The 23,161-nt window shown below is 45.3% G+C and overlaps 1 protein-coding gene across 2 annotated transcripts in view; it reads right to left on the bottom strand.

Moving 5' to 3' along the window:
* Positions 1-4,577: 4,577 nt before the first annotated feature.
* Positions 4,578-23,161, bottom strand: part of LOC104678039 (laminin subunit alpha-3) — a 94,422-nt gene continuing 75,838 nt past the window's right edge. For both annotated transcript variants that reach the window (XM_030926086.1, XM_010383228.2), the window contains 8 exons: positions 20,027-20,190; positions 15,767-15,950; positions 13,184-13,324; positions 9,838-9,997; positions 9,602-9,732; positions 7,860-7,953; positions 6,515-6,634; positions 4,578-5,137 (listed from right to left, as the gene is read on the bottom strand). In XM_030926086.1, coding sequence (XP_030781946.1) covers positions 4,992-5,137; positions 6,515-6,634; positions 7,860-7,953; positions 9,602-9,732; positions 9,838-9,997; positions 13,184-13,324; positions 15,767-15,950; positions 20,027-20,190 — 1,140 coding nt within the window. In that variant the 3' untranslated portion in view covers positions 4,578-4,991. The remainder of the gene's footprint in view (positions 5,138-6,514; positions 6,635-7,859; positions 7,954-9,601; positions 9,733-9,837; positions 9,998-13,183; positions 13,325-15,766; positions 15,951-20,026; positions 20,191-23,161) is intronic.

Raw genomic sequence — 23,161 nt, 5'->3', positions numbered from 1 at the left:
GTTTTTGGCCCAGGAAGTGCCCCTGATGTCCCAGGATGCATTTCATCCTCTAGCAGAACCCCTCGTCCCCCACTAAGGACACTGTGCTTCTGGGGAAAACATGGGTGTTTGGGATTTTATTCTCCCTTGACAGCACTCCAGTTGAATACTAGCCATGCTCAATCACCTGTTTTCCAGAATATAACCTTTATGTCTAAGGAAGCATACTTCCTGCAGGAATAGTAAATATCTTCCGAGATTTGCCTTTTGAATGGATGCCATGCCAGGCTGCAGCTCCGCTACACAGATCCATGCTAACTGGTTAGAAATGTATGCTCCCTGAGTGTGAAACGATTAAAGTTAGTGGTTAATAGGCAAAAGCCTTTTGAGCAAGTGATGATTTAATCAGTAAGTGTGTGCCGCTGTGTGACTTGTGTGCATTCGCAAGATTCAAGTGCTGCAGAAAGTTCCAGTCCTCTAACCTCTGAAACTCCCAATTCTCATTTTATCAAGGGCTCAATGTAGAGTAAAATAAACCACACATTCAAAATGTACGGAGAAAGAAACCTTCTGGAAATGGAAAGATACACTTTATATTCTGGGGTCATACAAGTCTTTATGAGCAAGGCAGAAAAGACATTTCCAGTCAATAGCATTCACCATCTCAGGCCCCTGTCCCTCTACTTTGGGAGAATTATGTTCCTTGCCCTGAGGATGATTAACAAGATGAATATCCCGATTTCATCTCTGCTTTCTACTCCCAGCCACGCAGACATTGTGCTGGAATTTCTATGCTGAAGAATTAAGCTCTGTTGTTTGGCAAAAGGGGAAACTAAAAACAATAAATCCATCCCTTTCAACTACTGCTATTATATCACCCACTTTTTTTTTTTTTTTTTTTTTTTTTTTTTTTTTTTTGAGACGGAGTCTTGCTCTGCCACCCAGGCTGGAGTGCAGTGGCCGGATCTCAGCTCACTGCAAGCTCCGCCTCCCAGGTTTACGCCATTCTCCTGCCTCAGCCTCCCAAGTAGCTGGGACTACAGGCGCCCCCCCTCGTCGCCCGGCTTAGTTTTTTGTATTTTTAAGTAGAGACAGGGTTTCACCGTATTAGCCAGGATGGTCTCGATCTCCTGACCTCGTGATGCGCCCGTCTCGGCCTCCCAAAGTGCTGGGATTACAGGCTTGAGCCACCGCGCCCGGCCCACTTTTTTTTTTTTTAAAGTTTCTGCTTTGGATTTCTCTGTTGAGTAGGTTGGTGGGAGGGATGGGGTCTCGAGTTTTTCCCAAGTGAAATCCTGGAAATCCTGCCTGAGAGAATCCTTGTGAAAGTTTCATTCACAATGAAAGCAAACTTCCAAGGTGGAGGAGGGTGAAGCCGGCTGGCTGGGCCGATCACTGAGGCCCAGCGCTGCGAAGAGAGCTCAGCGCATTATTCCAACCCTTTCTGGGAGCATGGCCCGGCTTGGCTCTGGTTTGGTGTTCTCACGTGTGACGCATTCTGCAAACCTGGCTGTGTCTGTGGCCGGGCTCCAGTTCTGCAGGGCTCATCAGCAGGCTGCGCCCTCTCCTAAGGTGTTTTGCAGGATCGCCCTTCAGAGCTAAACACCCACCAGCTGACCACCGTTCCAGGTGATGGGATTTTGGCTCAGATCAGCCTGGATCAGGGTGGACCTCTACAAGCTGGCTTGCATAAACGTAAGTGTCTGCTGCCCATCTTGAAGACCATCAGCAGGCTTTGGTGGGTTCATATTCAGTGGCATTAGGGATTAAGGCCAGCTTAAAATGACTCTGAGTGTAAACAGATACAGATATAAACTTCTGGGGGAACAATTTCATAATAGCTAATAACAATCATTAAAATGTTTATATCCTTTGACCTGATAGTGTTCTAAGAATTTACCTTAAGAAAATAAATTTATATCCCATGATATCTTCATTTTAGTGTTGCTTGTAATTGCAAAAAAAGAAAAGAAAACAAAACAAAAACCCACTTACTGACTAATTGGAGGGTAGTTAAATATATTACGGTAAATTCATCTGATGGAATAAAATGCTCTACAGTTAAAGACCTGGGAAACACAATAGACTTTTTAAAACCATATAAAAACAATATATGTGGTATCATGATTTTGTAAGAAAACACATGTGAAAAACGACTAATGAACATATAACTACATACAAACAGATTTCGGAGTGGTGAGATTCTAAGTGACTTTTGTGTCTCTCTGCATATTCCGGTTTTTCCATAACGAACACACATACCACTTATATTCAATAAAAAAAAGGTTATTTAAAAATTTTTTCTACCCACTTGCTGACTTTAAGTCCTCATTCCAAAGGAAGAATGAGGCCTTTTGGGGGCCACCACTGACCTGCCCAAGTTCGAATTAGTAGAAAGAGAACCGGGGAACCGGAAGAGAGGAGTTAGAGTGACTGACAGAGGCTGAGGTGTGAGGTGTTTTCAGTGCAGCAGTTTTGGCGGTCCGGGAGAGTAGAGAAAGGAGCTGAGTTCAAGTTCTCTGGGGAAGTGGGACCACATCCCACCTTGGAGAAGGGAAGGTCAGTGAGTTCTGTCCAGGGCAGCTGTCCTCTGGCACAGGGATATTATGAGCATGGCAAAAACTCAATAACCGTATGTGCTGAGGAGTGAGGGCAGCCAGCACCTGCAGGGATGCTGAAGAAGACAGGCCCGTACACACCCATGACTGCTTTACAGTTACTTGGTGTCCCTGACGTGCCTGCTGCCCAGGGAGACGCACTGTTTCCAGTCCCCAGTCCACTGAACGAAGATGGAACGATGGTGGACCCGTCGTGGACTGGTCAGCGTCGTCTACCAGTGATCCTGCTGTCCCTACTGAGCCTCTTCTCACAAGGTCAGCCCAATCTGTGTGTGCCTATGAGCCAGGAAGAGGATACCAGTGACAATATTTATATGGCATTTGATAGCTTACAAATAATTCCCATGAAAACACAGTTGAGGAGCTCTAGACATTCTTTTCAGGAACACATGTTTACAATCTGAGAATAGCCACACTGAGGGTGTTCTTTTTCCTCAGCTGTAATTTCACCTGTGACTCTCTGTGCTGCTTTCTGGTGGCTGGAACTGTATTCAGCAAGGACAGATAGGTGGCTGTTCTTCAAGCTTTTACAAAATGGGGGGAAAATCATTGGTATTAGTCAGTGAGGAATAAACTAGCTCTTTCTGTTTTTCTTTTTCTTTTTTAGAGACAGGCTGGAGTACAGTGGTGTGATCCTAGTTCACTGCAGCCTCAACCTCCTGGGCTCAAGTGATCTTCCCACCTCGACCCCCAGAGTATCTGGGACTACAGGCACATGCCACCATGCCCAGCTAATTTTTTTATTGTTTTGTAGAGACAGGGTCATGCTATATTGCCCAGGCTAGTCTCGAACTCCTGGTCTCAAGCAATCCTCCTGCCCTGGCCTCCTAAAGTGCTAGGATTATAGGTATGAGCCACCACACCCAATCATTACCCCTTTCTAATGAATCTAGGAAGTGCTAACAAATAATCAGCACCAGTGAATAGCTCCTTAGATTCAGTCAGGTTAACACCGGGGACCCAGAAGAGAGAACCATCAGTTTAGTGTAGACCTGCCAAAGGCAGGTGTTAAAATGGATGGTTCTCTTGCAGACTCAGTTCCTGGCTGGTCATCACCTGGTGAATTTTTCATTTTAAAGTCAATATTTCAAGAAAGCACATCCTTAGAGTCATGTAGTTTAACCTCCAACCCAACATGGCATCCCTAAGGATCACCACCCAGCCTCGGTTGAATACTCCTATGATGGGGACCTCACTACCTCTCTAGGAGAACATTCCATTTCTGTATAGATGTGGTTAGAAAGCATGTCCACAAGACTGCAGTGTGGAGGTCAGAAGAGAACACTGGGTTGAAGGGGATGTGACTCAGTTTCAAAGGTGGAGAGTGTGTAGCTATAAGGATACCACATAGGATTACTATATCCAGTTTTTTAGAATTACTTGTTATTTTTCTTCTGATGAACAAACACTATGTAGAGGATATGGAAACACTTGCATAGTCTTCTCTGTTAGGGAAAGTGGTGCTGGGTAATGATATTGGTTCAGTATATCATTCATTATTTTGTAGACAAAACTAGAAGCGAGTCCTCCATCCCATTGACTTTGGTTAGCTTGCCACACGAAGCTTCAGTGATGGTGCGTTACATCCATCTCAGCTTCCCTACTAGGTAGTTTGTGCCCTCAAGGAATTGATCATCATAATCTAGACTTCGTTGGTAGCAGGCTGGGGAAGGCTAGGATTGGGAAGCCAATGGGCTTCATTAATTAATGGGTTCATGAGTTCAGTTTGTTTATAAGTTACTATTTTATGAATATTATATGTCTCCGCAATTGGATTGCATATTCCTTAAGGGCAGGAATTATTTCTTATCCCTCGCTGTGGTTGCAGTACTGAGCACACACAAAACCCTCATCAGTACATGCTCTGTGATTATCTGTAGAAGACTACGTTGTAGGTAACACATTGAACCGGTGCTGAAGAATTAATCCAATTAACAATGACCATCAAGCCACTTGTTTTATGCTAATAAAACATCATAATTTAAGGACTACACTGTATTTTTTAATTCCATAAATTATAACCCTTTAACATATATGAAAGTTTCATATTCTTAAAGTGCTTTAAAATATATTTAATTTTTTTAACAAGTGGAAAAGAATGTTCCTTAAAAGACATTTAATTTTTTAGTGGAAATTAATATTACCAAAAACGTTCTGTGCATGTTTGAATAACAATGTTTTTATCTTCAAGAAATGGGATTTGTATATAAAATACATGTGGAGCACTGAATGCCAAAGTGATGGGTATCCATGGTCAGAATTCAAAATTAGGTTTGCTATAAAACCTGTCTGGTTGGTGTCCTGAGTGAAGAATGATCTCGAGCTGGGGTGGGAGGTGCATTGGGTAATCAGTGCTTTTGAAGGTGAATTTCCTTGCTGTGAAATAGGCTTGGGTTAGTGGTCAGGACAGCCATTCAGACTGACAGGCCCCTGGACTTCCAAGGCTTCAGTGACAGGGACAGGGATGTGGTTGACAAAAATATTCCTCAGACAGCCAAAGAATGATTTCCACACAGGGATCCTCAGTGTCGTCAAATTGGCTGAAAGAGAAAGTGGAGAGGCATTCAGTAAATAATTCATACTGTCCAGGGACTGTTCCCTGGATTTTAAAAGATAGTTTTGTTTTGTTTTGTTTTGTTTTCTAGACAGGGTCTTGCTCTGTTACCCGGGCTGGAGTACAGTCATGTGATCACAGCTCACTGTAAACCTGGGATTCCTTGGCTCACACAAGCCTCCCACCTCAGTCTGCCAAGTGGCCGGGAATAGAGGTGTGGGCCACCACCCTGGGCTAATTTTTAAAGTTTTTGTAGAGATGGGGGTCTCACTATGTTGCCCAGGCTGGTCTTGAACTCCTGGCCTCAAGTGATCCTCCCGCCTCAGCCTCCCAAAGCTCTGGGATTACAGGCGTGAGCCACCATGCTAGGCAAAAGATAGTGTTAGTGGAGAAAGCTAAAGTGACCTCACATCTCAGCCCACTCAGCCTCTCCACTTCAGGCAGGAATCGGACACTCCACCTGCGGTGATAAATCAGCAACAAGGCTACTCTTCAAGTTCTTCAGGGGAGAATCCACAGCCCAAATCAATAGCTCTAAACTGGTGCTTTTTATGGGTAATGAAAGACCTATACAAGTAACAACCAGATTATAGCGTATTTGGAGGGACAGAAAACAATGAAGAATGAAAAGGCTCTTCCCAGGCAACGTTCCAGTGTTGAACTTGACTCCATTTCAGCCTCATTCTCCCAGTCTGGTCCCCAAAAGCTTAATAACTCACCAGTAAAACTAAATACCTGAAGAGGACAGAGATCAGTTTTTCAGACCCTTTCCTGACTCTTTGCTGGTATCAGGCTTCTGGGTTAATGCAACCTCTTAAGAGAGGCTTATAAATTACAGGCTTGGGGCTCACACCTGTAATCCCAGCACTTTGGGAGGCCAAGGCCAGTGGATCACCTGAGGTGAGGAGTTTGAGGCCAGCCCGGCCAACAAGATTTCCACCTCTACTAAAAATACAAAAATTAGCCAGGTGTGGTGGCACGTGCCTGTAGTACCAGCTACTCGGGAGGCTGAGGCAGGAGAATTGCTTGAACCCGGGAGGCAGAGGTTGCGGTGAGCCGAGACTGTGCCATTGCACTTCAGCCTGGGCGACAGAGTGAGACTCCATCTCAAAAAAAAAAAAAAAAAAATACAAACAACAAAACAAAAAAAACAGGCTTGGGACGAGGGGAAACAGCAGTAATGGGGCCTGGGCTGACCTGACAAGTGCTCCTTTCTAGCAACTGCCTTTCCCCACGTGCCAGTGCAGAGGGCCTCACCATCTCCACTGTCCAGCCAAGAGCTGCCCTGCCACTAACTCATTAAGAAGCGAATGTTCAGAGCTGACACAGGACAACATGTTATAGAAGTCAGGACAAGAGTTACCTGGAGCACCTCCAAGGTGTAGTGGCTCTTGAGTGCTGGCAGGTGGGAAGGGGATCTGTCCAGCTGTGTAGCTACTGTCTGTGTCCAGTTCCAGGTGCAGGATGTGTTGTTTTATGGTGACTGGGGAAAAGAGGCTGGTTAGGTCTGTCATTGGAGGTGAGCCCTGCTTAATGTCTAAACTATTGACTTTGTTTTAATTCCTTCATACTGGACCTGTGGGAACGCCGTTTGCAGGGATTTGGTCAGTTTAGATATAAATTCAATTAACTTCCTCTAAACACCAGGTAGTGCTTTCATGTACATGAATGAATTTTACCCTTAAAATGAATCTGTGAAGAAGAAATGATCATTCCCCATTTCCCAGATAAGAGAATGTGTCTCACTGAGGAGTCTGACAGGATGGCTTGGTTACCAAGAGTTGGGACTAAGCTCTGGTCTCCTGTGTCCAGAAGCCATGCTGATTTCATGTGATCTCAGCTACTTTCTATGAAGACACTGACTTCTGAAAACTGATGCCAAAGACAGTGCTTTTGACTCTCGACACAAAATTCCTCTCATGTTAACGATCTCAGCTAGTTGCAATGTAGCTATCTTTTAAATTAGCCAAGAAAAGACCTTTTTTTTTTTTTTTTTTTTTTTTTACAAAAGGTATTTTAGCCAATACGGGTTCACAGATCTCTAATATCCACAAGTAATTAATAAAATAACAGACTCTTTTTGAGAGGAAATGCTTGCTTTCTACTCATTGGTTTGTCTAAATAGTTTGCATTAATATTAAATGGTTGTTGAAAAAAATAACCCAACAATGAGCCTTAGCAAAAAACAGACACTTACTGAGCACTGACTGCATAGCAGATACTTGGCTAAGAACTTTTCACATATTATCCCATTTAATTTCCACAACCTTAAGCAGCATACCCTATTTTTATTTCCATTTTACAGAAGAGGAAACCGTAGGTAAACAACAATTAAGCAACTTGCCCAAGGTCACACAAGGAAAGGGACGGAACTAAGATTTTACCTCTGTTCTAACTTCAGAGCCAAAATCTAAATCACAATATTATACTATCTTGAAAACTAGCCTAGCTTATTAATGTGCTGGGCTCCAAAAACAAACAAACAAAAACAACAACAACAATAAAACATCCGATAGGTTCTGGAGAATTGGAGGTGGCAACCATGAGTGACAGAAGCATGGCTGGCTTTGAGAATGGACACATTACTCTGTGGGCTGGTCCTGATCAGGCACTATGGATGGAGGGCTGAGGCTGCCTTTGGGAAGTTCAAGTCAGATGGAAAGGAGGCCTGTTTTAGTGCAGGAACAATCAGCTACTGGACAACATACCTGCCACCGAGTGCCACTGCCCATCACACAGAGACTGCTTTGGTGTGACTGAGGTCGAGGTCCCGCCTGCCCCACTGTCCATAGAGGCCGTGACCTGGAACACACATGCATTTTCCTATTTCCTTCAGAAAGGCAGGTGGAGCCGACCTTCCCCTGCCATCTTCCCTCCCCAAATCTGGCCAACTGACAGCTTAAGTGCACATTAGATATTGGTCCTCCTCCACTTTTGAAGCATGTGACCACATGGGGTCCAAGGCTTCCAGAGATCTCTCTGCTGCATCCCTTCCAGGCAGGCAACCCTGGCCTGACCTCGTCACCAATGGCAATGATTCAAATTCAAATTCTAATTCTAATTCAAACCCCGCCCCCATCAGCTCAACTCAAAGGTTACTGATTGGAATCCTCCTTAGCAATTAATGCGTGACAGTGGCTCTGTGCAGGATATGTGAGATGTGGAAGGCAAAGCTACTGGTGGAGGCCTACAGCCTGCTGCAAGGGCCAGCCAACTGTACTAGTTCCATGCATGGATTATAGAGGGGTTCTCGTCCAAGACATTAAACAAGCAAAATGACTGAGTTCGCACTGAGCATGCATCGAGAGCCAGGCATGCAGTCTGTTTTGTGCAGAATCCCACAGTCCTGCTTTCTAGATCAGGGTCTCCTCCAGGATTTTCCAAGGGTTGGATCAAGGGGAATGAAATGAGAGGACGAAAATAAGTGTATTTATAAATAATTTACATTTAATTTGCATGTAGCTAGATGGGACAGACTATTCACAGGCAATTTTTGAGCTAAACAATGTCACTACTATTATGAAGATCATCAGGTCTTGATTTGTTCTCCTGAGAATAATTCCCTCCCAGAGACTCTCAGTAGAGACTCTCTCCAGCCAGCCCCTCCTCTGAAAAACCAGAATTGTCTCAACCACCTTGCAAGTGGATAGTTACTTGCTTCTCTGGGCTACCAGAGACCTACTCAGACTGAATTAAAGGCTACAATAGAAAGTGTTCTAGGTGCAGCACACCAACATGGCACAAGTATACATATGTAACAAACCTGCACGTTACACACATGTACCCCAGAACTTAAAGTATAATAATAAAAAAAATGTTCTAGGAGTTTGGGGCATTTTATTTTCTTCTGGGATTCTTTTCCCTTCACATTTAGTAAAACTGTGGAAGGACTGAGATGAAAGAAAATGGCATATTATATCAATCTTTCACTTGAGGCCTCAACTAAAGGTCTTCCTAGAAGAATTTGGTTTTAAAGAGACATCTTTGAGAAGGAAAGAGATATAACTGAGACTGGTGGAAAGTAAGACATTGACTCAGGCCTGTGAGTGATGGGACACATGAGGTCGCAGAGATGAGGAAGAAATTCATAAGAATTGGGTATATGACAAGTTCTAGAATCTTGACAAAAGCCATAAGATATAAGAGTTATTATCTATATTTTACAGATAAGTCTGAAAGAGCTTAAGTAACTTCCTTGGGGCCATATAACCAAGTGCTGGAGTTGCAATTCAGCCTGACTTGTTTGAGTTTTCCCAGTTTTAAAAATTAAGAACAGAAAACATGATGATAAAATGACTTGCTAAAGGAAAATGGTAAGTTAGCCCTGAAGTCAAGGCTCTTAAATACAAGATTGGATCTCATTTTCTACTACAAACCTGACCCACTGTGGTCTCCAGACACTGAAGCTGGTTGCCACAGACCCTCCCCATGGCATCAGACTGCTACGCACCTTTCCGGCCTCCAGGTAAACACATAAGTGCTTCCCAGGCTGACTTCCGATGTGTATTAGGATCCCAGTGAGACTTCTTGGGCGGATGCTGAAAACAAGCTTAAATTCTGGCCCCAGCAACACAGAGTGAGCTTTTAGAAGAGAAAAAAAAGCAGAAGTTAAAACATCACCATGAAAGAAAACAGGATACAATTCTTAAGATGCAAAGACATAAACCCTATAGAACTGCTCCTTACCCAAGATGACATGACCTCCTTCTTCGGAGAAATAAATGCCTTTCTCCAAAGGACCACCCAAGCAAGAAGACACCCCGAAGCTTGAAGAAGGGGTATCCAAGGGTTTTGAATCCAGCTGAAAGTTCTTCAAGCATCCCACAAAGCTGTTTGTGGGAAGGCTCTGCAACCAAGCAGAAAAGAAAAAGCTCATTACCTACACCTCCAAGAAAGGCATGGGTAGCCAAGGCAAAGGGCACTGCAGCTTGTACGCAAGAGGGGGAAGGTAGGTAGGGATTCATTCTTCCTGCTTCCAAGTCAGGTTCTTCAAGCTCAGGTTCTAATAGCTGTTCTATTTGGCTCTCTGCCCACAGTGCCAAAAAAAACCTGTATACCAGATGTTGGGTGGGTAGTCAAAGATTGCAGGTGCCACCAAACCAAGTGGTGTGTGTGCAGGAGGGTGGGGGTAGTGCAGGTTGCTAGCTTGTGCTAGAATAAGAACAGGGAAAGTTGACCTGACCCTGGTCCTCACAGTCGGAGCAGCAACAAGGGAAATTTCCCCCTTACAGTTCACAGATTTCACCGTCTCTTTGCAGATACAAACCCCTTCTTAGAGTTCCATGAGGCAGTATGATAGCTTAATGCAGGGCAGCTGACAAAAATAGAGGCCAAAATGTTCCCAAAATAATAAAATGCAAAAAAATCTTCCTACATTGTTGGGCTCAGTGTACCACCACCAAGTCACGAATGCTGCAGAGTTAAAATAAGACACAGTGTGCATCGTCAGTGGGCTTGCGTGGAGCCCCATGCCTGCCTAGAGCTGGCTGGAACAGGAGACTCCTCTCCTGGGGCCCAGGAACAGGCTGGAGGGGTTTTGTGCTCTCCTATATTATACACCACATATGTTCTGCGTGTGCATGTTCCTGGGGAGAAGGACTGTAAATTTCATAAAATTCTCAAGAAAGTTTAAGATTCACTGAATAAAACTTCTGGACTCCCTTCTAGAATGAATGCCTTTTGGACTCTGGAATCCTACGAGACAGATGTGGTAACAAAGATATGGTAACTTTAAGAGAAAATGGTGGCCGGGCGCAGTGGCTCATACCTGTCATCCCAGCACTTTGGGAGGCTGAGGCTGGTAGATCACCTGAGGTCAGGAGTTCAAGGCCAGCCTGGCCAACATGGTGAAACCCTGTCTCTACTAAAAATACAAAAATTAGCCAGGCATGGTGGCAGGTGCCTGTAGTCCCAGCTATTAAGGAGGCTAAGGCAGAAGAATTGCTTCAACCCAGGAGGTGGAGGTTGCAGTGAGCAGAGATTGTGCTACTGCACTCCAGCCTGGGTGACAGAGCAAGACTATGTCTCAAAAAAAAAAAAAGAGAAAATGGTGATGTGATAGATATACATGGTGTCAGCATCAGCAGTAAACTACTGATTGGGCTCCCTATGAAACTTTTAGTTTCTTAAGATTTGTCATGCTACACAATGAAAAAGCTGTGTCCTAAAGCTAGGACTCCCCAGGATGGGCCAGAACCCAGCATTGATCCCTAAGGGCTGACTGCAGTGCTGGTGTTCAGAGGCAGACACTGATCAGATGTGGCCTGCTCCTGAAAAGGACATGTGGGAGGGCCCATGAGATGGTTTATACCCTTAGGTTGAAAGAAGGCTGCAAAAAGAAACTTGGTTTGTAAAGAGTATTGTAAATGGGATGCTATTAATTGCCCCAGATGTTGCATGCTGGGTGTGATTAGGGTGGTTTGAAGAGAATTTATCCAAGGCCAAAGAATACCCAAATCCTGCCCCGTCCTGTGATTTCTCTGAATTGAAAACAGGAACAGAGGTTGAGAAAAGCAAACACGAACAATGAGAATCCTCCTTAGCAATTAATATGTGGTGTATATTATATATATATAATGTATATTATAAATAAGGGATAATATGCTATGTATTTTATGATATATATATGTTACTGTATATAACAAAGCAAAGTAATACTCTATTGCCTGCTGGGGTAAAATACATATACTTTATTGTATAACACTGGAGCTCTGGCCCAAACCCCAGTGCAAAACCCAAGTGGGCCAGGCTGAGCCCTGGTTGAGGCTAGGTCAACCTAAGCAGCTAGCATCCAAGCTGGTGGAAAAGATCTGCTTTTGTTATGCCCATTTCTAGGCCCAAATTTGAGCCTGGGGCTCTTCCCCCCCTCCCCGCCCCCCACTCACTGCAAGCAAACATCACACCAGAATGTACCACCAGGTCTGAAGGAAAGGAGCAAAAATTGCATTAAGGTGGGGGACAGTCCCTAGGACCTGAGCTGTTGATACGCTCATCTTACTTAACTTTGTGGGGAGGAAAAAAAAAAAGACAAATCTGGGACAAGGAAGACAGGTGCCCAAGGCTGCCTCAAGTAACCCCGGTGCAATTAACACTGTGGCAGGGGGTAGGAGAGAGGAAGGGAGAGGGCACTCACAGAGCTCAGCCCAGGGGCTGTGGCCCCATCAGAGTGCCCCATCAGAGCCTTGAACTTGACAAACCTAGAAAAGCACCCGTCCTCTCTGGGGACAGAGGGAGTCCCGACTTTCCCTTCGTCCGGCATTCCCGAATTGGGTTTTTGAGATAATTTTGTGGTTTCAGACATCAAATAACATTAAAACACACATTCTGTTATTCAGTTATTCCTTTTTCAATTCTCTTTCTAGCGTTTGGACAAGGACAAGGAACAGCTTTTGGCTTTGTGCTAGTATGTCTTAACCACCCTCTTGATTATGTGTCAAGCACCTTTTTCTCCAAGCAAAGAGCACATAGGTCACACTACCTAGTTTGACATTAATAACATTGTTTGGTTTCCAAATGTTTATTTCTCATGGTTACCTATCATTTATGGTAAAGAATATTGGGTTTTTCCATTTATGGGTGAGATAAAAAGATCCCATAGAAGTATATTTAAAATAAATAGTTTGATGGAGAGAAAACCCTCAAGCCAATCTTTTACCTTATGGCAAAGATGGTGAAAGTGGCACAAATTACTGTAATTTGGAACACATTATGTTAATCAAAAAATCTGTCTATAACCTAAAATCTACATTTTTGCATTCCCTGGAGCAGAAGCCAATAGATTCAGGTTTAGGAAGTGGTAGAGAAGCTCTATCTTCACCCCTTCAGGGTCTGCGTCTCAACCTCCATCTTAAAAACGAAGGCTTGGGGTTAAGAAATGGGCACCTACTCCATGTGGTTGTGAACATTAATTAAATCCTTAAAAATCATTTAAAGTATTTTGAGATTCTCATATGTTGAGTATTTTGAATATCTCATATAATTATGCCAATAAGGTGAATTGTTTTTGTCCATGGCTCTGAACGTAACTATTTACCTTTGGTTTCCCTGATGGAGGCGATCCCAGGTAAACTGGTCCTCTGATGCTGACGGTGGAGTTTCCAGGCAAACTTCCCTCCCGGGCTCTCAGTCCATCCACAACCAAGCGCCCCTTTTCTCCATCATGGCCAAACACCACCTTCAGAGTAAGGAAGATACATGAGTTGTATTTTTACCTTTGGCAATTGGTGTTGTATTTTATTAAATGTTAGTGGCCACATTAAAAAAAAAAAGCTTCAAAAGATGTGAGATTTTTTTTTTTCCGATTATCACCATCACCATCATTTTGTGAGATTATGTGAAATAGTGAACAAACTGAGCTAAAAAGGGGAACTAAAAAAAGGTTGTTCAGAAGTGAACTAATCAAAAGATATTATAGAATTGATCTGGAAACTTACACAAAACAGAAACAGTTAAAGGCACAGCCACAGGCAACCTCCTCCATGTAACAAAGGGGCAGGGACAGTTTATACAGTGCTGGGGACGGGGCTGTGTTGGAGTTGTGGCACCCTGGGCAGGCCTCTTGGAGCAGGTGGAACGAGGGCACTTCTCTTCGAACAAGAGGAGGGTTTAAACTCTTTGCTAAAATTTCTGATCCCTGGGGTCTGGTGTGGACTCTGCCATCTCATAGGGTGTGGTGAGACTATTCACTGAGGACACTTCCATTTCTTTTTTTTCTTTCTTTCTTTCTTTTTTTTTGAGACAGAGTCTCGCTCTGTGGCCCAGGCTGGAGTGCAGTGGCACGATCTCAGCTCACTGCAACCTCCGCCTCCCGGGTTCACACCATTTTCCTGCCTCAGCCTCCCGAGTAGCTGGGACTACAGGCACCTGCCACCACGCCCAGCTAATTTTTAGTATTTTTAGTAGAGATGGGGTTTCACTGTGTTAGCTAGGATGGTCTCGATCACCTGACCTCGTGATCCGCCTGCCTCGGCCTCCCAAAATGACACTTCCATTTCTATGCCAAGCTGTGACCTTCGGCTTCTACTGCCTGCTGACACCTGGGCTTGAAGGTCTGACAGGCCTCTCGACCCTGAGATGTTCACAACAGAAATCCTCATTCTCTCCCAGCTCTGAACCGCTCTCCTCCTGGCCACGTCTGCCTCTTCTCCATCTTCATCTCAGTAAATGCCCACTAATGACTCAATTGCTGGACCCAAATCACAAGACACTGGACCCTCTCTTCCTCTCACCCTCTCTCTATATGTGATCCATCAGCAAGGCCGCACGGTTCTACCTTCAGCATGGGTCCCAGCAGTCACTTCTCCCCACTGCCCCACAGCCTCTGCAAGCAAAGGCAGTGGCAGCCATGTGGGGTCCCTGCTGCTACTCTCGACCCCAGCAGTCTCTTCAGCTAAAGAATTAAACAATATATGAATCTGTACATGTAAGAGTTGTTTGTTTTTTGTTTTGTTTTGTTTTTTGACAGAGTCTTGCTCTGTCACGCAGGCTGGAGTGCAGTGGTGTGATATTGGTTCACTGCAACCTCCATCTCCTGGATGCAAGCGATTATCCTGCCTCAGCCTCCTGAGTAGCTGGGATTACAGGTGCATGCCACCATGCCCAGCTAATGTTTGTGTTTTTAGTAGAGATGGGGTTTCACCATGTTGGTCAGGCTGGTCTCGAACTCCTGACCTTGTGATCAGCCCGCCTCGGCCTCCCAAAGTGCTGGGATTACAGGCATGAACCACCACGCCTGACCAAGAGTTTTAAGACTCTTTAAAAGCTTTACAGACACTTTCAAATAAAGTCCAAAGTCGGAGCTTGGCCTTCAAAGCTTAAATGATCTGGGCTCTGTCTTCCTCTCTAATTCCATTTCTTATCACTTTGTGTTTTGTTCATTCAGCTAATTCCCACCTCCAGGTCCTTGTTATTTGCTCCTCCCTCTGCCTGGAACCCCCTCCCTATAACTTCATGTGACTACCACCTGCTGTACCAGAGCTTTCTCTACTGCCTTATCTAAAATAGTCTCCCTGCTCTGTCATTTTCTTACTTCGCTCTAGTGTTTTCTCAAAGCACTTGCCAATCTCTGATATTACATTGAGGAGTGTTTGCCTATGTGTTCCAGGAAGGCCGGTGAACGACTAAGGGAATACAACTTGTCAAGTCACTTACATTTTCTGAAGTCCAGTGGCCTCATTAGAGAAATAAATAGGTCCCTTCTTGCCTTAAATGGTATTTCTTTAAATCTGGAATGGCTTTAACAAGAGCTAAGATGCTAGCATCATTCCAGGTCCAGAGAGGGGCCTGGAGGCCTGGAAATTGGTCATAAGGGGGAGAAATGGTCCAGGAGGCAGGAGTGAGAGTAGGCAAGGGGCATGAGGCAGACTGGGGAGGGCTGGAGGGAGTGGAAGAAGCATCAGTAAAGCCCATCTTGACTTTACTGTCTAGGATGACAGCCATGCAACATGTGTGCCGCGGCCTCCAGTACTAAGATGCTGGGCACGCAGCACCTGCAAGCACACAAGTTCTCCCACTCCATGCCCTCATGTCTGGGAAGGATGCTGGGACTCCTGTTTTCAGCAACTCCAACAATGCATTCTACACCAACTGGAGGTACTGACGCAGCCCCAGCTCTTACCGTGTGCCACTTCCCATCATTGCATTTCTCCTTGCTTTTGATCCTCAATTTTTTCCCATCTGTCCCCAGTGCAAAGACCAGACGTCCTTTTGAAAGATAAAGAGCCATAAAGGAGTTCTTAGTGCCCGTGTGAAACACCAGTCCTCTGGAGGATGTTGTCTGCATGTCCACAGCAAACTGTGACCTGTGGGGAACACCGGCAATGAAGGGAAATAGAGGTGTGCAGTGTTCCTCCGAATCTCAGAGCTGAGACAGAGGGTGCGGAGCAAACACCCAACCTCCATTTTTCAAATAGATAAGCTAAGGTAGGTACTGATTAAATGACCTGTTTCTCTCGGAACTTTAAAAAGCTATTCTATTCCAGCTGTTAACGGTTTTGTTGTATAACTTCCTTACGACATTGGGGAATAACAAGGAACTTTTGTGGCAAACTTAGCTAGTGGTGTAAGTCCCAGCACGTGGCAAGAAAAAACATGTCTGAATCTTTTACAAAAAGTCTACATTTTAAAAAGTTATGGGAAAATACACTAACCTACAATGTGCCATCTTAACCATTTTTAAGTGTACAGTTCAGTACTGTTAGGTACATTCAGATTGTTGTACAATCAATCTCGAGAACTCTTTTCATCTTGAAAACTGAAACTTGTACCCATGAAACAAGAGGCCCCTCGTCTCGCTTCCCCACAGCCCCTGACAACCAACCACCACTCTACTTTCTCTCTCCATGAATTCGACTACTCGAGATACCTCATGTAAGCGGAATTGTACAGGACTTGTCCTTTTGTGACTGGCTTATTCCACTGGGAAGCCTGTACTTTTCAAACCCAATGCATATGCATTCTGTTTTGTATGTATTCATGGAGAGGGAAGTCGTAGGAGAAGTAGGAGACAACTTGAATAACAAAGATGTGATTTAAGCATCAAAAAAGCATTTCCTTTCTGTTAGATTTAACACAAAGATGAAGACACACAGACCCACCTTCTCCCACCCACCTCTACATTTCTCAGACCCTAATACCCTCCCGATGAAGGAAGAAGAATGAGGCAAATATGCAGTAAAAGTAGAGTGTGCCAGGCACAGTGGCTCACACCTGTAATCTCAGCACTTTGGGAAAATCTCAGCACTTTGGGAGCCCAAGGTGGGCGGATCACCTGAGGTCAGGGATTCAAGACCAGCCTGGCCAACATGGGGAAACCCTGACTCTACTAAAAATACAAAAATTAGCCAGGCGTGGTGGTGGGTGCCTGTAATCCCAGCTACTCGGGAGGCTGAGGCAGGAGAATCGCTTGAACCCAGGAGGTAGAGGTTGTAGTGAACCGAGATCATGCCACTGCACTCCAGGCTGGGTGACACAGCGACTCTATCTCAAAAAAAAAAAAAAAAAAAAAAAAAGCAGAGCGCAAGTTGTTAGCATTCATTTGCATGATGGTTACATGTTCTATGCACATCCAGCTAAGCGAGCTTTACTTTTTATAAAAACTCACACTCATCCATCCACCCACTCATCAAACAAGTACTTAATGAGTGTGGGGGATGCATAAGGTGCAGTGCTGGGCAGTAGGAATGCAACGATGGACGTTTCATTCCTTGAGTGGTTTATGGTGCAGGGGTGCCCTGAGAGGGATGCATAAAGGTGTGCGTGAAAGGGTCGTGGGAGATGCAGATGTCAATAGGCTGTCTTCAGCCATTCCTGTGGCTAATGTCTAAGCAGACACCAGACAGGAGGCAGGAACTGCATTCATCCCACTCATAGTGGTATCCCCAGTGCCTATTATGCAGTAGGCACTCAATAAATAGTTACTGAATTGAATTAAATGGTAAATGGAAAATTTGGAGGCAGAAACCAGAAGTGGAAGAAACAAATTATACTGTTAATTCTCTTTGCTTTTTAATTCTGTGAGGCTAAGATACACATTTATTCTTCAGATTAGCAAGTTTCCTTGAGGGCAATGTTCTTCAAAATGAAAGAGAAATCTGTATTTGTTAAATTAAGCCAACCAGATGGTAACACTGCTCAATATTTCTCCTGGTGTGTCTGTGTGTTAGTGCGGAGGTTTGGAGAACGAGGGGTAGCCAAGTGAAGGAGGATATTAGAACGTGCTGCAGAATAGAATGTACTTTCCATATGTGGGCCTGGTGATCAGACTTGACATTTGCTTTCCAGAACTGTTTCCTAAAGCAACTTTCTTTCATAAAAGACTAACTGACTAACACCCAGAAAAAGGCAGCAGTGGATTTAGATCCCAGTACATGACACTGTAGCTATGACTCTTCATTGCTGGAGGATGGGAGGGTAGGGCAGAGAGCTAAAGAGCATTTTTATACATTCACCAAAGGGATAAAGCAATGGCACCAGTTCTAAAGGACTGTCAGAACACTGCCAGAATGTAAATCAGAATGAGAACAACAGAATCCTCCAACTCTTTCAACTTTCTGAAAATAACTGATTGCTACAACATTTGGGGCTAAAATACAAGTTGAAAATTATATTTACTGATTGACTTTAAAAAATTTTTACCTTTTAAAATGTTACTTTTTCATTAATGATGTATGGTTTAATGTTGGACGGGAAGGCACAGGGGTTGAATCATCAGAAGTTGGTAACTCACTGCACTGAATGTGTTGAGAGAGAAGCTGCCAGGGAGGGGAGGGCCAAGCTGATGGGGAGGCCACAAGGGGGAGGCCAGTGGCGGGAAGCTGGGGAAAGGGGAGTCCAGGCAGTTTCTTGAAAGAGGGAGGTCATTGTCATTAAGGTCAACTTGACCAAGAAAGCAGGGATGGGGAGTGGGTCCTCCCCACCAAGGAATAGCCAGGGGAGGGGACAACTGGAGGGACAATCTCCTCTCCTTCTGCCTTAGCTTCTACTAGCACAGTTTTGGAAAATGAGGGACCCCAAGAATTTCCATGGGGTAGCTGGAGACGTAGAGCTGTCCACACAGGCTTTCTCCTTCAGAGCTCGGCATTCAGTCTCTCTCTGGCCTTAACGTCTCTCTGCCTGTGATGCATACTCACACCTTACTGAATGGGCTTCAAGGGCCAGCCTCCTTATGAGCTATGACCTCTCCTCCCTGCAAGAAAAGCATCCTCGAGCTCATTTAACTAACAGGAAAACTGAGGTCCAGAGAGAGGTAGCAATTTGCTAACATGCAAGACAGGCATAGAGGGACAGCTTAGGCTTAGAGAAGTTCAACAGCCTGTGGCAGCCATGAAGTCATGCCCCAAGAGAAGCTGCTGCAGGGAGCAGAGTGGGGCTGCCATGCCCTAGGTCTTCAGTGACACTCGGGGGTATTAGAGCCAGGCCATTTATGGTCAACAATGAGCTCTTCTCAAAGATAATCTCTGCTTGGGGGACTGCAGGCACCTGGCTGAGACTGTGTGACAGCTGAACTGCCGCCTGAGGCCCTTCCTACCTGGCTCTGTCCTCCCTGTGCCCTCCCCTCACAGTATCTGCAGGCCCACAGCCATCTGCGGGCTCTGCCTGCCCCCGTCCCTGTCCCCTTCTGGTCATCTTTCACAGGCTTCCCCACAATGAACCTCTTGCCATCTAATCCCATCTTAGTGTCTGTGTCTCAGAGGAGCTGCCCTGGCACATGGCCTGGAGTCACACAGCCAGTAAGTGTGAAGCAGGACTGAAAGCCAGATGCTAGAGCCAGGTCCTTTTAATCCCTGGGCAATTCTGTCTCTGGGAAAACCATGAAGAAAAGGTCAGTACCTTTCTATCTATGTCTCCTTCAAATCACCTGAAAATGACAAACCTTGTTTTTCTAATTTTTTTCTGACATAATTAATATTTCTGCTCATTCCCTCCTCCCCAAAAGAGGTGCAACTTGTTAGCACAAAAAGGCCAAATGTATTCTCTAAAAATGATCTATCTGGCACTGCATCTACCTAAAAAGAGTTTTACTTTCACTACAGAATACAAGAAAAGAAAGGTGATTTATCATGGAAATAAACAGCAGCTTTAGAAAAAAAAAATGTCATTCTTATTTTTAGAACACCATCAATTCTAAACCAGAGCTGAGCTGACTGCTTCAGCCTCTGAGCAGTACGCTGTCGTCACGTTTGCCTCCAGCTGCTGGGAAAGCACATGGCAGGCAATCATGCTCCCTGTCCTGTGCAGGCCAGCACCTCTTTGCACAAAAATCGTAGTGCCACCTTCATTAGAGACAGCTGCATGGTGTCGTGGCAGTCAGACTTCCCTGCGGTGGAATCGCAGTCAGGTTCTGAGTTGGTGCTGGGGCAGGAAAGCTAAATAATACCTGGGTTTCAGCAGCTCCTGAGGAAGCTTGAATAGCAAGTGGCTGGTGGGAATGTCCCCAAACTGGAGGGCTCCATGATTGGCCTGGGTCCTGGGAAGTGGTGAACAGGCATCTTGCCACACTTTCATGCTTCTTGGGGAGGCCACTGGTGTGTCCTGCAACAGCTGCATGGGAAAAGAGCGACACAATTCTCAGGGGAAAGAGTGAAGACTGCTTATCTTGCTAAGTACATTGCTTAATCTTCACCGTTGATCCTAAGTGAGGAATTCAGTAGGGCAATAGAAGGCCTGGGAAACGGTACCACGGAGATGGGAAGTTTCCACTGAGAGCCCTTCCTGCGGGTCACTGACTGGCATGGAGTGGGCAGAACGGAGAGCCCCTTCTTTATTTAGCTCTTTAACTTTCCTGAAGCCAGATCCTCGCAATCCCCATCAGTGCCCTAGTGTGGCTTTGATTTGAGAGCATTTTGCCACCAGGAAGGTGTAAGACAGGGCTAGGAGGCAGAGGGTTCATTCTTTTGGGGTAAACGAAGTTTAGGAGAGTCTAAATACCCCCCTTTTCTCTCCCTCCTTCTTTGGGGAGCATGCATGTTATTCTCATCTTACATAAGTCTGGGTTCTTCTTTGACAGCTGCTGCACCTGGGACCAGTGGCTGCCTGGTGCCCCTTTCCACCACTGGGCATCGGAAGAACCGCAGTGTTGCTTGAAGGACCAGCATTTGGCCAGCAGCACCGAGACACCCACAGCCCGCCAGCGAAACACGGAGCTGCAAACCTGCGGCCACCTCCCCCAACAACCACTCACTTGGGCAGCAGGGCAGGTGAAAGGACCAAGCCAGCAGGAGAGAGAGAGAAGGGAGGAGACCACATCCTGTCCCCACTTCCATCAGAGTGACTCAGCAGAGAAGTCTGAACTTTTGAATGGGACTGAGTTTTACTGCAGGAAAACAACCATAATAAATGTTAAATGCGCCTAGGAAAATTGTTGGAAGTAACTGAGATTCCCCAGCCCTGCCACTCTTTTCTCCACCGCGGAGCTCAGGTTCTGAAACGCCGATGCGCTCTTCCCAGGCGCTCAGAGCTCAGTGGGGATCTCCATCAGTCAAAGCAAAGGGTGGGGATTCACCGTACTAGGGGTTGGTTCAGAAATGAACATGTGACCCCTCCCTCCTGGCCAATGAGCCCTGAGAGGAAGTTGAAGGAGGGGCTTCTGGTAAAGAATTCCATATTACCACAAAGAGAAGCCCAGGCAGACTTGGTGTTTCTTGTGCTGGACAGTGTGGTGCGGATGAGATTCCCAGAAGCATGCAGGATGGAGCCAAGAGAACCAAGAGGAAGCAGAGCCAACTCCTGATGGGCCAGGCCTCAAGCCTCACCTACCCCTGCCTGGCTAACTGTGTGAGATTATTCTTATTATTTAAGTCATTAATTTTGCAGTGAGTTTTCTGAATCAGCAGCTAAAGGCTTCCCAAAAAATTCACATTCCTTCAGGGGTGGGTTTTCTTCCCTGACCCATTTCCTGGATACAGTGCTCAGAATGCAAACTTGAAATCAGTTATTTAAAATGACGCTTGCACATTGCTGAATGGAGACATTCTACTGTACCCAACAGAAACTCAAGTGAGTTATTTATATCAGCCAAATCTTGATCCTACTGAGATTAAAAGCCAGCCTGGGTTTCTGCCTGGGACTCACACCAGTGGGCCTTGCTCCCTCTCTGGGAGTCTTCTCTGTGTGTCAGCAGCATGAGCATCAAGATGAACAGTTTTGAGAGACAGCCTTTGTCACCAAGTGTCCCTTAATTATCTTAATGGCATCATCATACTTTAAGGCATCCAGGCTCAAAATCTTGGTCCTCATGGACACCCACCTCCCTGGCCTCTTTCATGCATTTTCTCATGTCCTACTCTTCTTCTGTGTGACATATTTTGTTTCCACTCCTTCCTTTTCATTTCTAGTGCCTATGCCCTGAAAGTCAGCCCTGACTCTTTTTTTTTTTTTTTTTTTTTTTTGGCTTTTGAGACGGAGTCTCACTCTGTTGCCCAGGCTGGAGTGTAGTGGCATGATCTCAGCTCACTGCAACCTCCACCTCCCGGGTTCAAGTGATTCTCCTGCCTCAGCCTCCCCATTGGCTGGGATTACAGATGCCTGCCACCAAGCCTGGCTAATTTTTATATTTTAAGTAGAGACGGGGTTTCACCATGTTGGCCAGGCTAGTTTTGAACTCCTGACCTCAGGTGATCTGCCTGCCTCGGCCTCCCAAAGTGCCGGGATTACAGGTGTGACCCACTGTGCCCAGCCAGCCCTGACTCATGCCTGGACGATTGCAGTAGCTTGCCAATCTGACTCCATGGCTCTAGAACTTTCCTACACCAAACCATCCCACAGGCTGCAGCCAGCTTAGTAATCTTTAATTTTTTCAACTGCTTACAGGACTCCTTTCAATGACGTTACACCGACCATAGCAAAATGTCCAACTGATGTAGATCGTATGACGCTTGCCTGATCTGATTCCACGCTGCCAGGGTGTGATTCCAGTTTACCTCTCTCCAGTCTCTTTTCTCCATCAAATTTCCCACTGTTCACCAGGCTCTCTGGGCCTGTAGAGGCCACATGATGTGGCTTGAAGAGCACATTCTTTGTGCTTAAGTTTGAATCTTGTGCTCTTCTTGTGCTTCTGGGAATTACATCCTCACTGCACTGTCCAGCACAAAAAGCATGGATTCTACCCAGGTTTCTCTTTGTGCTAATATGGAATTCTTTATCAGAAGCCCCGCCCTCAACTTCCTCTCAGGGCTCATTGTCCAGGAGGGAGGGGCCACATGTCCATTTCTGAGCCAGCGCCTAGGAAGGTGAATCCCCACCCTTCGCTTTGACTGATGGAGATCCCCACTGAGCTCTGAGCGCCTGGGAGAAGAGCATGTTCTTTGTGCTTAAGAGTCTTAAGTTTGAATTCTGACTCTACCATTTACTGACAGGGTGCTTTTTGGCAACTTTTTTTTTTAACCTCTTAAACACTCAATTTCCTGGCCTGTAAGGTTGGTATTTTATTCTGCTCTCAGAGGAGTGTGTTGAGAAGGGAGAGAGTGTGAAGTCAGTCTGGTGAGGATGCATGCAGCATGTCTTGCACCCGTGA

Source organism: Rhinopithecus roxellana, chromosome 21, assembly GCF_007565055.1.
Source record: "Rhinopithecus roxellana isolate Shanxi Qingling chromosome 21, ASM756505v1, whole genome shotgun sequence".
In the NCBI taxonomy this organism is placed as follows: Eukaryota; Metazoa; Chordata; class Mammalia; order Primates; family Cercopithecidae; genus Rhinopithecus; species Rhinopithecus roxellana.
This window is presented reverse-complemented; position numbering and strand designations above follow the sequence as displayed.